Source organism: Acipenser ruthenus, chromosome 3 (assembly GCF_902713425.1).
Source record: "Acipenser ruthenus chromosome 3, fAciRut3.2 maternal haplotype, whole genome shotgun sequence".
NCBI classification, from domain to species: domain Eukaryota; kingdom Metazoa; phylum Chordata; class Actinopteri; order Acipenseriformes; family Acipenseridae; genus Acipenser; species Acipenser ruthenus.
Window position 1 is genome coordinate 75,930,140 of NC_081191.1, and position 16,905 is coordinate 75,947,044.

Here is a 16,905-nt window from a genome sequence, read left to right on the forward strand (position 1 = left end):
TTACCTGAAGCAAACTAAAACGGCTGCCAGGTTCATAAATGCAGCGTAACAGGTAGTGCGTCAAAAAGGCAAACGTTTGCTACATTTATTTTTAAGTGATAAAAAATATGTATATTTACACTATTCTTTCAGAAATTGGAATTTCCATAGGAACTACATATTACACGGCAATGGGTACATTTTACAGAAATCGTGAATACAGCATTACTAATGAGTTCATTTTAAAGTGAGGATGAGTGAGGACTTTACAATATAAAGTTGGATTATGGCACTGGTTTATTGTTTTCAAAGCTATTTTTGGGTAATTTGTTATTGATTTACTGTCAGAAAATCGCTCAGCAGGCAGCAAAATCTCACACCAGTGAAACACTGATAACAAACGTCTTGAACACTGCATAAAAGAGGCTTTTTTGTACAAGCAAGTATATAGCTTTAAATATTGACTCACCTGCAAGGGGTCAGGAGACGAAATAGCAGTGCATCACAAAACACTGCTACATATGAGATGGCTCAACATTTCTTGGTTCAAATGTTGGTTAAGTTTGGATTGTGTTGTGCAATTTGAGTTGCAGACCTTAGTCAAGGAGCTTAAAGCTTGTTAGGAAAAGGTTAAACGTGGCAATATTATACCACCTAAAGAAATTAAGAAATGTTTCCTGGTTTTTAATTCTGCTGTATTGTACCACAGCATTAACATGAATGATATTATGAATTGTACAGGAAGACATATGGACTAAAAGCTTTGTGTCCTGAATACAGCTGGTGGTGGAAGTGGGTGACACTTGGTCATGTTTACCATGGCAGTACAGTACTGAATGTACGCACTGGAACTGTTTTCCTGTATTTTAACAATATAGTACTACTGGAAGATTGGATAGGGACCATCAGGCACATTTGAAATATCCCTAGGTATGAAAGTCTTAAATATCTTTATAATATTTCAAAACATCAAAACTTATTTTTTAACCATGACTCAATTTGATGTATCTGTAACCTGAGGAATTTAGGCCATGGTAATCTATTGTTCCGTGTTACTCAGAGCTGTAATTTTGTACTTACAGACGTGCCAGTGCACAATGAGGAAAGGTATGGATACTATGTACACATTGTTTTGTTAAAGGTGTTAATATTGTTTTTTGAATCAGAACAATCACAGCAAATGTCCCATGAGTGAACTGAAACAGGTCTCTCAGTAATACTGTAGCTAGCAACCCTGCATTGAGACCAGTTTGTTCTTATATAGCTGTAGTGTTATTTACATAGCTCAAATAAAATAACACAACACTTCATAGTGCGGTATTAACATTGCAAATTAATTAAGCTGGGTTGATATTTTACTTTTACTTTTCCCATCTGCACTGTTTATTTATCAAAATGTCAGACTCAACTGGCTTAAATTACATTGTCTGTACTGGAAGAAATCCCTATCAGATCTCTGTCTGCAGTTGTTGCAACACTCCTACCTACAGTAGTAACCATAGTGTCAGGTTCCCCAGTGGCAGCTATAGTGTGCTTATGTAAACTGGAGACAGCTTATATAGTCTCCCGTCTTAATTTCTTGAATACATTCAATGTGAAGTCCCTTCACTTTGTGATTTTATGGGATTTAATGTCTCACTGAGAATTTGGAGGTTAGCATTTTGACAGTGTTACACATAAAATTGTGTTTATTAGCTTAAGAGTGCATGTATTGTAATTTAATTAGGATTATGTACTTGTTTTACTTTACTTATTTTGTGCTGGTGTAAAATAAATTGTAGTACTGAATACAAAACCACTAAACTTACATATCTTACACTGTTGTAAACGGAGCTTAGCTATTTAATACCCTATTATGTTTATTTTTGTGTAATTTGCATTAGTTTTTTCTGCTAACTCATTATTTTCAAGGCTTAGTAACTAATGTATTTTTTTCAACCAAAGGGGCTGCTTCTAAAGACTTATAAAAGCTACATTTCTGACGTGAGGGAATTAGAGATGCACACCCCTAGCTGTACTTTTTCAAACCTCACTTCATAAATTCAATCTATTCAGAAACTGTCAATTCAGAAACATTAGTTACTAAGTCTTGTCTTTTCGGAAGCAGATCCAGCATTTGAAAAATGACACTTTTGATTCAATGGTTATTCATTTTAACTAATATTTTCAGGACTTCTATGGATTTTTTTATGACTGAGATCTGGAAACAGTTCAGCCAATGCCAGCTTTTATGTGCCAGTGAATGATGCGTTATAAACTGTCATAATTGACAAAAATTGTGAAGAGCTACAGTATGGAGGGAGATCACTGTCAAACATATTTGTATGCGTGAAAAGAATTTGTACTTGTAATTACAAGTACAAATCAAAAATACAAGTACAAATCAAAAATACGAGTACGACTCAAGAAAAGCTACGGGTACAAATCACAAAGTTACAACTACGACTCAAAAACTTACGAGTACAACTCACAAAATTATGAGTTGGACAGAGCGTGAAATCACTGTCAAAAATCTGTCATAGAGGTCACAGGACAGGCTGTTAGCTGGGGGAACAATCGATGAGTATTTAACAGCGCATGCGTCCAGCACCTTGCATTGCTGATATAGAAGGGAAGGAGTAGATGATATTTGTAGGAGGAATTTTCAAAGTGGGAATATGGCACAAAGACGCCCAACAGATGGACAGTCTCAGTCTCAGCAAATATCTTCTATATACACAATATGGTCAACTCCCCCTTTTATCCGTTCACGCCGATGCGGTGCATCATGGGAATCCCAAGAGTTCTGGTGGTGACTTTTTATCTCTATAATGTAAAGTCTGCTTCATTTCCTATTCAAAGCTTTGTCTTTTGAAAACAATTGAATTTTTTTAGCAAGATTCACTTGGATTTGTTAAGAGACACCCCTCCTTAACACATACGTGTTATTATTTCTATGATCAATGTTTTCACTTGGCCTGACAAGAGCTCTTTATCGGTGTGCTGTCCGAAATTGCCGGCTCTCATGGATATTCATGAACAGACAAGACAGGGCGTGGTTTGGCTGTCAAGGGGTTGGGATAGCCAGTGATCCAGATTCTACTTCCTTGATATCGGGTAGATTGCAGTAATGTTTGATGATTTGAATGGGAAGAAATATTATTTTTAAAAAAATTGATTTAATTCTACATTGCTATCCATAGATCAAATATAAAGTTTAAGAGAATAATAAGTAAAAGTGAAGTTTTACGCAATATCAAGAAGAGAGGTCCACATGCTGTGTAATTTTTTATTTTTACATTATATGCAATAGCAGAAATGTAATTATGGACAACGTTTAGCAGCAGTCTGATTATGATAATAGGTGAACTGTATTTATTTTGCTTTATTCAAATGTTTTATATACTGTGTAAGAGAATCAGCAATTTAAAACCCATGCTTTACAATAGCATATTACAAAATAGAAAGCTTTGAATAGGAAATGAAGCAAACTTTACATTATAGAGATAAAAAGTCGCCACCAGAACTCTTGGGATTCCCATGATGCACCACTTCGGCAGGGACGGAGAAAAAGGGGGAGTTGCCTATCTTTTTATTATTATTATTTATTTCTTAGCTGACGCCCTTATCCAGAGCGACTTACAATTGTTACAAGATATCACATTATTTTTACATACAATTACCCATTTATACAGTTGGGTTTTTTACTGGAGCAATCTAGGTAAAGTACCTTGCTCAAGGGTACAGCAGCAGTGTCCCCACCGGGGATTGAACCCACGACCCTCCGGTCAAGAGTCCAGAGCCCTAACCACTACTCCACACTCTTGTGTATCTGTTGGGCGACTTTGTGCCATATTCCCGCTTTGAAAATTCCTCCTACAAATTTCACAAACCTGCAGCCACTCCTTCCCTTCTATATCAGCAATGCAAGGTGCTGGACGCATGCGCTGTTAAATACTCATCGATTGTTCCCCCAGCTAACAGCCTGTCCTGTGACCTCTGTGATGTATTTTTGACAGTGATTTCATGCTCTATCCAACTCGTAATTTTGTGAGTTGTACTTGTAACATTTTGAGTCATAGTCGTAACTTTGTGATTTGTACCCGTAGCTTTTCTTGAGTTGTCGTATTTTTGATTTGTACTCATAATTTATTTTTTTGTTGTACTCTTATTTTTGATTTGTACTTGTATTTTTGATTTGTACCTGTAATTACAAGTAGAGATTCTTTTTTCCGCATACGAATATTTGACAGCGATCTCCCTCCGTACAACAGCACTATGTGGCAGTATATATTTTTACATTGTCAATCCCTTAGAATTTGTGAACTGAGGATATTATTGGATATTTTGTATCTGTGTGAACCAGTTCACATTAATGCATTTACTTTGTATCGGAAACTCAAAGCTATTAGGTTTCAGTTCAACCTTTAAATCCTCTTGACTGTGCCATTTATTCCAACTGTTTCTAAGCCATTTGTTTACAAAGGCTCGACCTGAAGTGTAAAATTGTTTGTTGATGGTTTGCTGTCTAAACACCCATTGTTACATGTCACTCACTGGGCAAATTACCACTGTCTGTCACTCAGACTGATTCTTGATGCATACAGTAGTTTAGAAGCTGGCTGGCTTTCGTAGTGCAGCTGCCAGTCAAGTTAGCAGAATGGGTCAATGGTTTACGTGCTGCAGGCTGCTTTAGCCTTTTTCCAAACAATTGTACATATTTACTGGTGAAGGCATGGTAATAAACCTGTAGAAAACGCTATTGTCTTGTCAGTCAGAGTAAGATTGAGTGAAGAGTTTTTACTCATAGACAAGTTATGAATTATTGAAGGCCACTGCAAATGTTTTATGAAGGAACACCAGTGGTCCCTGCAGAAAATAAAAATGATATCATCAATTTGAGCTTCCTCTGCATGTTGGGAAGTCAAGGCAAAGGCTGCTGTTCTGTAAGCAGAGGGCCCCTTGAGTGCACTGTATGTGCTAGGGAGGGAATTGTCTGAAAAATAAAAACAAATGGTAATGCAATCACAAGAAAAAAAGACTCAACAAAACATTAGTTATACTGAGATAAGTGTGCAGCATCAAGGGTTTGTGGTTTACACAATGCTTCCAATGAATGCATAAAACTGAATAATGATAGTGAATAATAGTGAGTAATTAAAGAGCAAGTAGCTTCAAATGACATTCTCTTAGTTCTCTGACTCTTCCCTTTCCTTGTTGTGATGATTGCAATCATTCTTGTTTGACTCGGAGTTCAGGAACTGCTCTTCAGTTCTGGTTGTCTGTCATTTATATATGTATTGTAGGGTGGATCAGCCAGTGTTTTTATGTTAGTAAGCAAACAGCACCCTCTAGTGCACAGCAGTCTATTGCCAGAATAACAAAAGTCAACTTGATCCAAAGTGACAGATTACTGGAAGACACTAAAGACACTTTGGCAAGCAACTGGAACTGAAGAGCAGCTAATGAAATAATTTCTATACCTACTATGTTTTATTTTCTCCTGTTGGTTTGAACCAGTTCTGACCTTTATCCCTTCCTTCTTGTGCCCAGGTCTCACAGCAGCAGCGTCCTTGGTGTCTCTGGCCTGGGCTTTGGCCTCCTATCAAAAGGCTCTCCGGGACTCCCGTGACGACAAGAAGCCCATCAGCTACCTAGCCGTCATCATTCAGTTCTGCTGGCACTTCTTCACCATTGCCGCCCGGGTAATCACCTTTGCACTCTTCGCCTCTGTGTTCCAGCTCTACTTCGGTATCTTCATTGTCCTGCACTGGTGCATCATGACCTTCTGGATCGTCCACTGCGAGACAGAGTTCTGCATCACCAAGTGGGAGGAGATTGTCTTTGACATGGTAGTGGGGATCATCTACATCTTCAGTTGGTTCAACGTCAAGGAAGGACGGACCCGCTGCCGTTTGTTCATCTACTACTTTGTAATCCTTTTGGAGAATACAGCCTTGAGCGCCCTCTGGTACTTGTACCGGGCTCCTCAAATCACTGATGCTTTTGCCATCCCTGCTCTCTGTGTCGTCTTCAGCAGCTTTCTGACTGGAATAGTCTTCATGCTCATGTATTATGCCTTCTTTCACCCCAATGGACCCAGGTTTGGGCACTCGCCAAGCTGTGTACTTGTGGACCCTGCGACCACCTTTACGCTGCCCCCCGAGGTTGCGACCAACACCTTGAGGGGAGTTTCACAAAATCGGGTGCCGGCGGTGGTGCCAGACAGGGATCCGAAATACACAGAGAGGGACAGCTGCGCGCCTGTGTTTCAGGTGAGGCCCACCGCCCCCTCCACCCCATCCTCTCGTGCTCCACGGATAGAGGAAACTGTTATTAAAATAGACCTGTTCAGGAACAGGTATCCTGCCTGGGAGAGGCACGTGCTGGACAGAAGTATACGCAAGGCCATCCTAACCCTTGAGTGTTCACCCTCTCCCCCCCGGCTGCAGTATAAAGACGATGCTCTTGTTCACGAGCGCCTGGAATATGAGACCACACTGTAGCCTTTGGGGATGTTTGCTTTAAAAAAAAGACTGCTAGAGGATCAACTTAAGAGTGAACAGCAAGACTGGCAATACGTTCCTAGCTCTCTCTCTCTATACATAGCGTCGATCCATGGTGTTGATTGTCATGGACTGAAAATAGGCACGATTTCAATTTAATTTGAAGGATGTATTGTTGTTGTTTTTTTAAAGATTATTTTTTATTTCTTTTTATTTAGTTTAGTTTTATGTTTTTATGAAGTAAGCCTGGCAGGGAATACAAATACCAATAAGAGGCCATCACGTCTAAGAATCTGCACACCCCAACCCTCTGAAAAGTACATTTTTGCAGTTTTTCTTTCTCTGACTCAGAAAAGGGAATTGGCTACTCGAGAACAAAAGCCATTTGCAGATAACAAGTCATAGCTCAGTAGCAAAAACTGCAGCTATCTTCTATTTACAATAGAAAACCTTGTAAATGCTTGCTGTTCTGCCTTCCCATATTGAGATTACTTAACCTCATTCCCAGGCTCAGCACACTAAACTAAAGCTTGGCCCATGAAAATATTACAAGGTAATTAAAGAATTGGTTATACAATGATAATTGTGGTTTATATAACAAATAAAACCATTATCCTTTTTTTTTTTTTTAAACCTAGTGGGGCACCAGAAATTGTATTTACTATATACAGTACCCATGGGAACATTAACTCACTAGATCCTTATTTCAGGACTTATTATGCTGGCCATTGTGTCTGTTATTAAGACATTATAGTCCATGCCCTTATTGTGCCAAAAGTTCTGTAACCACTGGATTTTATAGACTCCGGGCATTGTTGCAGAGAGAAACTTGGCAGCACGAATGAGCAAGCAAGATTAGCATATACTTGAATTTGAATCTTAGTTGATGTCAGAGATGCTAGTTAAATAATACGCCGCCTTGAACAGGGTCAAGGGAAGACTACATTATGATATTTACAATGGAAGAGAAAAACAGACAGCTGAGACCTGTCGCCAGCTTGAATATATATCCTCATTTGTCAAGTTGCAGATTTTATGGACTGGAGGATAAGCACACATGTGCGGGAAAAAAAGAAGAGGCTTTGTAACAGTTTTAGACTCTTAAGTCAAACCACACTTGCAGCAAATAATTGCAACTGTAGTATTAAAGATGCAACATTCATTTTTACTGGTTGTGATATTATTGAAGTCATTCAGGTATAGGCAGTGGAAGCATGCCTAATGATGGTCATTCCTCTTTGAACTACAACAAACACCAAACAACCTTGATATTTTATGCATTTTCGGAGCACCCGCGTGCATCCTGCTGCTCTGCTCAACGCTAAAACAAGTATAGGGCTGAAACCACTTCTGTCATTGTGACTGCCAACAGAACAGACATCGGTTTAAACCAAGTCACTTCAGGATAGGCTGAATTGCAGCCAAGGAAGATGAATAAACTGCATGTTAATCACCTCAGAAACATGTTGTTAAATCACAGGAATATTTGTTGTGCATATTGGTAATCAGTGCCATGAAATGGAAACTGCATGAAATGAAAGTTGCATCTTTAAGAATTCTACAGAGAAGCGGTATGGGGTCTAGCTGCCCGTTCAGCTTTAGCTCCACAACTTCTGTCTCATCAAGATAAAACAAAAACAAAGGCTAAACAAAAGAAAGGAAATCAAGCACAACACATGTTGACATGAGGAGTCACAACACACCAATTGCTATATTCAAAGTGTAATTGCATTTAGTGTGGGAGAGGAGGTAGGATTAACAGAAAGCCATTTAATTTCGCTAACTGGCAATTATTAGGCTAACTCATTTTATTTTCCATCAGGAAATAACATGAGAGAGGTGGCAAGCACCTTTAATACACTAATAACAAATACATTTTGCTGTAAGAATTAACTAATCTAATATATAATATACAACTACTTGATATGCCAATACTGACTTTTTTTTTTATTTATATATATATATATATATATATATATATATATATATATATATATATATATATATATATAGCCTTGTGTTATGTGTCCTTCATTTTGGAGTGCTTGCAGTAATGTTAGGAGGAGGAGCTGTTGTAGTCACGAGTCTTTGATTCCTAAAGGGCACATGAGTCTCGTCCATTTAAAACAGATAACCTGGGATTCCCAAATTGATTTCTCTTAGGGGCTACCAAAAAATATAAAGAACGATCTGCTGTAGTTGCTATCTGATTGTAGTCTTCCGTCTTGGCCACATTGATATCTGCGGTTCTCGATACCAGAGGTTCAGCAACACATTTATTGCTTGATAAAATTACAGTTCCCCATTGTTATTAGTTAAACAATTCAGTATACAGTAATCCATCGCATATCTGACTGCGAAGGGACCAGAGTAAGGGCGGATATGTAAAAAGTCTGATGTTGAAATAATGTTTTAAATACCATTATACACAGCTGTAACGATTACTATAGTCACACAATTATTGAGATTCAGCTTTTATATTAGAGTATTAATGCTTGTGACAGAGTAGCCGTCTGCCATGTGAGTGCGTGCATTCACTGCTGAGTGACAGGCAGGAGATCGAGACAGAGGTTGAAGTTGATATGCCAAGCAGGCAAACAGGATTTATGTACATATGAAACCACTGAACAGCTCATATGACACTACCAGCAATGACAACGCACGGAGCACATACAACACAGTGTATGAAGACTTTGGTAGGATCTACAATATCTAAACTAATCTTCTCTTCTATAATAAAGTAACATTGCTGAAGAGGTTGATCGTGGCAGATAAACGGTTTGGGCGGATTTGTGACGGGCGGATATGTGACGGATTACTGTATCCATTAGGTTCATCCAACTCGGTTTACAATCGCTTTGTTACAAATGGACGCATTGAGCTTTTCTGTTTTCTGAACTGTATGTGGTTTACATTATTTTATATGAATGGTGGTGATTTGTTTCCCAAACTGCAAACATGATTGTTTCAGCCTATCACGAAAGGCCTTGGGGAGATGTACCTTATTAATGAAAAGAGAAGGTTGTCTATGTTGTAAACCATTGACTTGTCTATTTTAAATTCTCTTTTTCCTTTAAGCATATACTTCAGTGTTATCTGTCCCCACGGCTCAATTAAGAGGTAGCTCTATTGTATCGACAATCCCAAGTGAGAGAATGATAAATCTGAGTGAGCACAGGCTTCTGCATCTCGATTAACTGAGAGACGGCAGTCAGACCACCGTGGTGTAATGGTGCTTCAGCTATTCCCAAGCCTTACCTAATGTGAAGAGACACATGTTCTTTATTGAGGAATTCAAAACCCTTTCCTTATTAGAAGTTAGTGTGCTGAACTGGGTTGCTTTATGAAGTTGTCCGAGTACTGTAGTAAATATAAGTTTGATATATTGGTTGCCAATGACCACCTTGTTGCGTTTGTCTGAATTACTACCCTTTAAATTATTTACTTTTAAATCTAATGGTATTTGTATGTAACAGGAATATAGTATTGTGATTCTAATAAGGGAATGGGTTGATAACCCTAAAATCAATATAAATAAAGACCCACTGCAACAGCTATCCCTTAAGTACAAACTAGAGGCTCTCCAAAATAATTCAGTTTGTTTGTTTATAATGGTTGTAAAATGTACATAAACAGCTCAGGCACTAAATCATTACATTGAGAGCTGCAGTATTTCAGGGTGTGACAGCGCCTAGCTGTGTGATCTGTGAAAGATACTGTAGCAACAACAGAGAAGACCATGCTGGGAAAAAAAAGCTCTTAGAGGTCACCTTGCAGAGAAAAAGCTAATATGAAAAAAGTGGATTTTACGGTTTATTGTAAGGTTTACTTTTTTCTGTGCTTTGGTTTGTTGAAACCAACTCAGACGGTTTTAACAATTAAACCTCAAACACAGAACACTGGCAACTTATTACCAGCTCTAATTAAATCCAGACTTTGTATATTCCAAAGAAAATAGAAACAACGTCAGAATTCAAACGTTAGACACAGTATGGTGGGAGCAGGAAAATGTATAATACATAAAAACAAAACGATAACAAAATCATTTATAGCATTAGAAAAATCTATTGCCTAGTGCAGAGATTTAAATGATAGAGATACTCACAAGTGTATGAATTTAGACATGCTTTTCCTTATATAACATCCATTCACTTTTATATATATATATTATTTTTTCTCTCTTTGGCTAATGATCTGAACCTACACATACTAAATGTATGTGGTTCAAACCAGTATGGGGTCTAGCTGCTGCTCAGAAAGCACAGCTATTACCGGTACTGAAAGTGGTAGACCACACTATGAATTAAATCTGCATGGCACTCTTAGTATAATGTTGTACAGTATCTGCCAAAGGTTGAATGCAAAATAGCAAATTATAGGTCTTTAACAAAATTCTTAGGCATTTATCAAAACATTTAGCCTAATACATAGGCTTTAAATGATCTAGAATTTTTCTTACACACTGTATTTAAAAAAAAAACAAACTGTAAATATTCTTTCATTCAGTTGACTAAAAAATGCAGACTGTATAGCAATCTTTACGATACCATTGGAATTCAAGTCAACGATTTATAGTCTGTAAACACTTAATGCAACAGACAATATGGGACAAATTCTCTCTTCATAGTTGTGAGACTGTAGGCAGCAGACCTTTGTGGTTTACAGTATCCATAAAGATAACTGCATTTTCAAGATTACGTAGTCATTTAGTGGTACAGTTAAAATAATCAATATTAAACTGTTTCAGCATCATCAGTTCTCTTGGAGTGAGACAGGCTCTGATTAATGAAGTGTCATTAACAAGGGCATTACTTCATGACAGATGCCTTTTATATACATTTGTATCTATATTTAGGTACCTTCATCTCTGTTTCATTTGTAATAGTCCCCACATTTATGAAGACATTCATCTTTACTCATTAGGAACCGGTGCTAAAACCCTTTAAAAATGCCTCATACTCAGAAGACAGAAAATCGTTTGACAAGACCTACTAAAACAGCAAATAATTACATTGGAACAACACGTCGCTTTTTTTCATACGCCTACCAACAAGCTTTTTCAGAACATTAATTCAGGACTGCAATAACTTGTACATAACTTGTATGTTTTACTTCTATATGTCTATTTGTATTTATTTATTTATTTATTATAGCTACAAAATATATTTTAGTCAACCATACTTCTTATTCTTATTCTCACCACTGTAATGTTTTGGCTTTTCTTACTCAGTGAACTTGTGTATTGGCTACTACTATTAAAAAAAAAAAAAATTTAAAGTTACAGAATATGCTTTGTGCATAACTCCTGTACTTTTAATTATTTTTTGTTTCACTTAATGCTGAAAAATTGTCTAGCAGGATTCCTTTAATAGACCTGCTGCACTGTCAGTCATTCATTACCTGTGTTTTTATTTAAATGAAATCCATGGCCAGGGAGGAGATACTGAACTGCATCATACAGTCAAACATCTACTGGATTAAAACTGCAGTAACAACTGTAAAGGATAATGAGATCGAATAATAAATCAGTAGGCTTTTGTGTCCTCTGTAGGCTTCCCTGCAAGGTTTTGGACTGTGCAATTAAACTGGCTTGTTTACGAAGACCTGAATGCTTTCTAATAGAGGCACTGGGAGGTGCTGTGTGGAGGCCTCACAAAGCAGACCTGTGGGTGGATACTGTGGAGATTTAATTTGGACTCCCATGGACCAAGTTTATCATCAAAGTACAAATGGTTCAAAGTTTGGACTTTTTAAATGTATGATTTTTTTGTGCCCAGTTCATTTTACTGGGAAGACAAACTTGGTTGGTACAATACTGAACTACAAAGGCAGTTTATCATTGGCTGATAAGCTGTAGATTAAAATGTCAGATAAAAAATGTACCCAAACATGTGTCAGGCCAACATATATACACAACAACTAACTTAAAGATTGCTTTGCAAACTGAGAATGGAACATGTCTTTTTTCAACAGATAGACATGCAGTATATAGATTGATTCTAATATGACCTTTTTAGTCTGTGTTTGTAAATAATAGTTCTAACAACAAATCTGGTTAACCCTTAAGGCCTGGTCACGCGGGCGACTTTTGTCGATGGCAACAAGAGGACCACATTTGTTGCCTGCGTGTTGCCTTGCAGTTTGCGGTCATCACATGAGAGACAAGCATGCATTCAACAAGCTGGTAACACACAGCAAACAACGTAATGCAACCCAATCATAATGTGTGCTTTTGTCAGGAGACGTAAACATGCCGTGAAGGAAGGATCCTGCTGTTGCTTTAATAGCAGTGATAGATGAGGAAGAGCAGAAAAAAAATTAAGTTTGGTTCAGCCCTGGGTTATGAGAAATGAAGAAATATTATTGAATCACTTGGTTTTAAACTTGCACAAAAAAAAAAAACCTTTTGGATTTTTTTTTTTTCTAAAATGTGTTGAACAAGTAGCCAACTGTTACAAAAATGCAACCATTACAACCTTTTCATTTTTTTTATCATGTGAGCAGAAAATAATTTTTTTTATTGTATTTTGTTTTCATTTACTATAAAAATAAATAAATAATAAAAAAATATTGAAACAAAGGAAACACAAAGTAACAGATGGCCTCCACAGGAACCTTTTATTTTGTTATAGGTAATTATTTCTCAAACCAATAAAAAAAATGCAAAATAATCTATTAGCTTCACTTCTAAATGATGCGTCCACATCACTATTTATTATCATGTGACACTACTATCAAATATGATTGGCTAGTATTGAAAATGTTGCCCTCGTGTCGCCTGAAAAATAGAACATCATCCTAAAGTGGGAGACACGTCGCCAGTGTGTCGCCAGGGTGTTAACCAGGCCTTTAGACCTCAAAGTGGACATGAATAATTATAAGCTTATATACACTTTACCACAGGGGCAGGTACATAACATTAGAAAAGCCTAGCTCTGGAATGTGCAGCTAGAGTGAACATTCATGTCATGGTCAAGAAAGCTACCACGCTGTGTAGCCTATTGTGTAAACTCAATCTGTGGAGAATGGTAGAGATATCTGTGTGTAAATGTGAGAGGGTGAGAGAGTGAGTCGATGCAAGCAGTAGGTAAAGGACAAACACTTGTGGGTTTGGGTCGGGTTGCATGTCTTATTAAAGCGTGTCAGGTCGGGTCGTGGGTGTTGCAGCAGGTTCAGGGCGGGTCCTGTAGTAGCGGGTCTGGGTTGGAAGCGAGTCGTAAAAATCAGACCCCTGTAGGACTCTAAAGCCACATTTATTTAGTTGTCTTTGGAGCTTATCCTAAAACTACTTTCAGTTTAAATGATTTGTTTTAATGCTGATGGTAGATAATTACAATTAACAAGCATTCGATCCTTCCAAATGTCTATCATGCTGTTAGTTAAAAACAACTGCTCAAATTGAACATTAGTCAGTAAGAGCAATTGAAGACAAGTTCCAGATTTCAGCCAGGCGCTGCTGATTTTCATTTGTCACATTAGCATTTTCCTTTAAAAAACATGGGTTTGATGTCTGGTTGGGCTATAATGGCTAGGTAAGATTGTAATCAGGTTACCTACAAAAATCTATATTAAAATTATATAAAAACTGTATTTAAAAAAAAAACCTGATTGCTGTACCTTGTGTTCTAAAATAATATTTTAAAATAATAAATCATCTCTGTTTATTGACATAAAAAAGGATGCAAAGAGCAGGCTGTACAACAAGTGATACCAGACAACATAAGCTATCTTTTTTGTAAAAAAAATGATTAAGGTGCTCATGTCCCATGCTTCATTCATTTTCTTCATATAATTACTTACATCATTTTTAAAGATAAAGTTTAATATGTTGTACATTTAACTACCTCAGCTCGGTTTGTACTACAAAATATCCTCCACCCTACTTAAAAAGCTCTAGTTAAAGTGATATTTGTGTAGATTGTGTCGGTCTGTTGAGAACAGGTCTGTTAAAAGTGTGGTAAACTTTCACATTATTATATGCAGATTGCAGTTAAAATGTTACATTACAGCAAAGGTGCAGTGTATCTTGCTCAGCGCTTTAGTGCGTCCAAAAACAAATCAAAAACCAGGAAACCTGCTTTTTTTCTCTCCTTAAGTTAACAAAAAAAAAACATTTATTGGTTAGAAAAAATCAAAATGAGCTGCTTAAATATATTTAATTTGCCTTAAAAAAATACTTCTATGCTCTTGTTTCTCTCCTGTCTTGCAAACACTGTCATTGTTGTACCCCTGATGGCATGTCAAGTGCTATATGAAACAAAGCGAGTTGATACGTTTTTCAATTATTCTAGCGTAAAATTGTACAGTGATATTGATTGTTTAAAAAGTCAGCATTTGCTTTGAATACAGTAAAACAATGGGATACTACATGGTTGTTGGCAGTAATATGGTGCTTGTTTTTCCCAATCCCCTTCAATTGGCCAAAAGTAAAGACAGAATTTGGCACCGTTAGACTACCGTAAATGGCTGTTAGTGAAAAGCAGGTCTTTGCGAATGATGTCAGAAATGCTGGTCTGTGTCATGCATCTCCGTTCAGCTAGTGGCACACAGACAATTATTAATGAGCTGCGTTTCCGTGGTGCCAGTCATGGGGGCCTTGAGGAAGTACTGTAGCTGTCCATATGAAAAAGAAAATACTATAATTCTGCCAAAATTCCTTTCGTAATAATGTATCTGTTGCTGTACTTCAATACTGTATAGACAGTGCACAGTGGTGACATTTCAGTAGTATGTTTGCAAACTGCCCATTAATGTGTCCAATAGTTGTCTTGATGCATTGTAAGCTTTTAAAGAAATGAAATGTTGCTCAGGGGAAGAGCAGCCTGGATACAGGATGTCCCTCTGAGGAATCTTCCTTTCTTTGGTGTGAAATGTATGGCAGTTTTTTGTATAGAAGTAGAATTCACCCCAGCTACAGTATGATGATTATTATATACATCTTGTCTGAGGTAGTACAAGCACAGTAACTTAAACAAATGGTAACAATGGCAGTAATTTGTAAACATAATGTACAAATGTACTTGTTATTTTTATTTGCAATGGAAAATTAAAAATAGTTATTTGACAAATATTTGAACTGTATATAAATGTATGCAAATTTCCATGTTGAAAACATTCCTTTCAGAGTGCTGATTGTAAAGGATGTCTGTATTGGCTAGAGAATGCCGAAACAATGAGACGGCAGATACATATGATATAGTAAAGATCAAACTAGTGTTGTGTATGTGATGTATTAAAAAACAAATACCTTGGTTATTTTTGGTCTATTGAGTAAGTTGCATTTTGTGATGAAAGTATGAAATTGTGCTTAAAACATTGGTTAAACTTACTTTTATTGTAAAATTAAACTTTAAAAAAATGACCTTGAGATTTTGTATATCTTGGATTTTTGTAAATTTATTTTATTTTACTGCAACACAAGGTACCAAATTCATTAAATAAAGTACACTGTGGTCATTTTATCAGCCTCTTCTGCTTAGTTAATTCAAATCACTTACAGATGGTTGTACCTCCAGCATGAACCCATTCTTATGATCATAGACAAATCATTGACAGGCATATCATTTTTTGTCCAAGGACATCAAAATTCAGGCTGTTTCTAATAATGGTTGGCATTCAGTGAAATATTGAGCCACAGTTCCGGGGACTTTTTTTATGTGTGGAGAGAAATATCATGGAGATGAAAATGAAAACGTGGTTATATGAGGAATACTGTACACCAGTGGCCGGCAATTAAATTTGACGGCTGGACAAATGACCCGTGGGCAACCGCAGATCGGGCCACTTGCAATACCCTAGATTTGCAGGCATCGTCGTTGCAGAAAAAGAGAATTAATTAACAAAGCAAATGTGGAATCATTCTGGTCTGCCTATATATGACCATGAAGAAGCTGGCTCTGTTTGTGCTCTCCATTTTCTGATCTACTTACACATGCGAAGCATATTATTCCACAATGAACAGCTTGGTTGATCACTTGAAATACAATGTCTGTACAAGTAACCTTTAATTGTAAAACTGTATGTACTGGAGGAAGTTAAGCTCTATACTCTCAAAATTATATATGTTTGTTCATTGCCAAGGCACATACGTATGGGTCCTGGACTCCTGCAAATCGTCCGTCAGTGTATATGGTGGATAACAGGTAATCATTCTTACTTCAAGGCTACTGTTGCAGAAGTCTGTACAACCGAAACGTTGACTGTGGCCTTGTTTTACCTGCCTGATTTTTAGTATGGAATAAACCTCTTTCCTTTAGATGCTCTTCTGCAGTGCCGCACATTGTGCCCACTAGGGGAGAAAACATACTTGGGTAAAACAGTACTCTACATTGAGAATTGATGTAGCTGGATTATTACGCTGGATGATATAATAACTAGAAAAATAGAATTGTATGTAGGTTTTCTAGACATAATTCAGTGTTTGCCTTCAAGGCCACACAGA

At 37.1% G+C, this 16,905-nt stretch overlaps 1 protein-coding gene and 1 long non-coding RNA gene across 2 annotated transcripts in view; both read left to right on the plus strand.

Annotated features, from left to right (window-relative positions):
• LOC117394220 (XK-related protein 4) overlaps positions 1 to 8,397 on the plus strand; it is a 138,143-nt gene extending 129,746 nt beyond the window's left edge. Inside the window, exon 3 of the mRNA XM_059016931.1 lies at positions 5,512 to 8,397. Coding sequence (XP_058872914.1) covers positions 5,512 to 6,464 — 953 coding nt within the window. The 3' untranslated portion in view covers positions 6,465 to 8,397. The remainder of the gene's footprint in view (positions 1 to 5,511) is intronic.
• Positions 8,398 to 8,494: 97 nt separating this feature from the next.
• On the plus strand, positions 8,495 to 15,925 carry LOC131723316 (uncharacterized). Its single transcript, XR_009320227.1, has 2 exons — positions 8,495 to 13,534; positions 13,658 to 15,925. It is a non-coding gene; the product is annotated as an uncharacterized LOC131723316 (long non-coding RNA).
• The last annotated feature ends 980 nt before the right edge of the window (positions 15,926 to 16,905 follow it).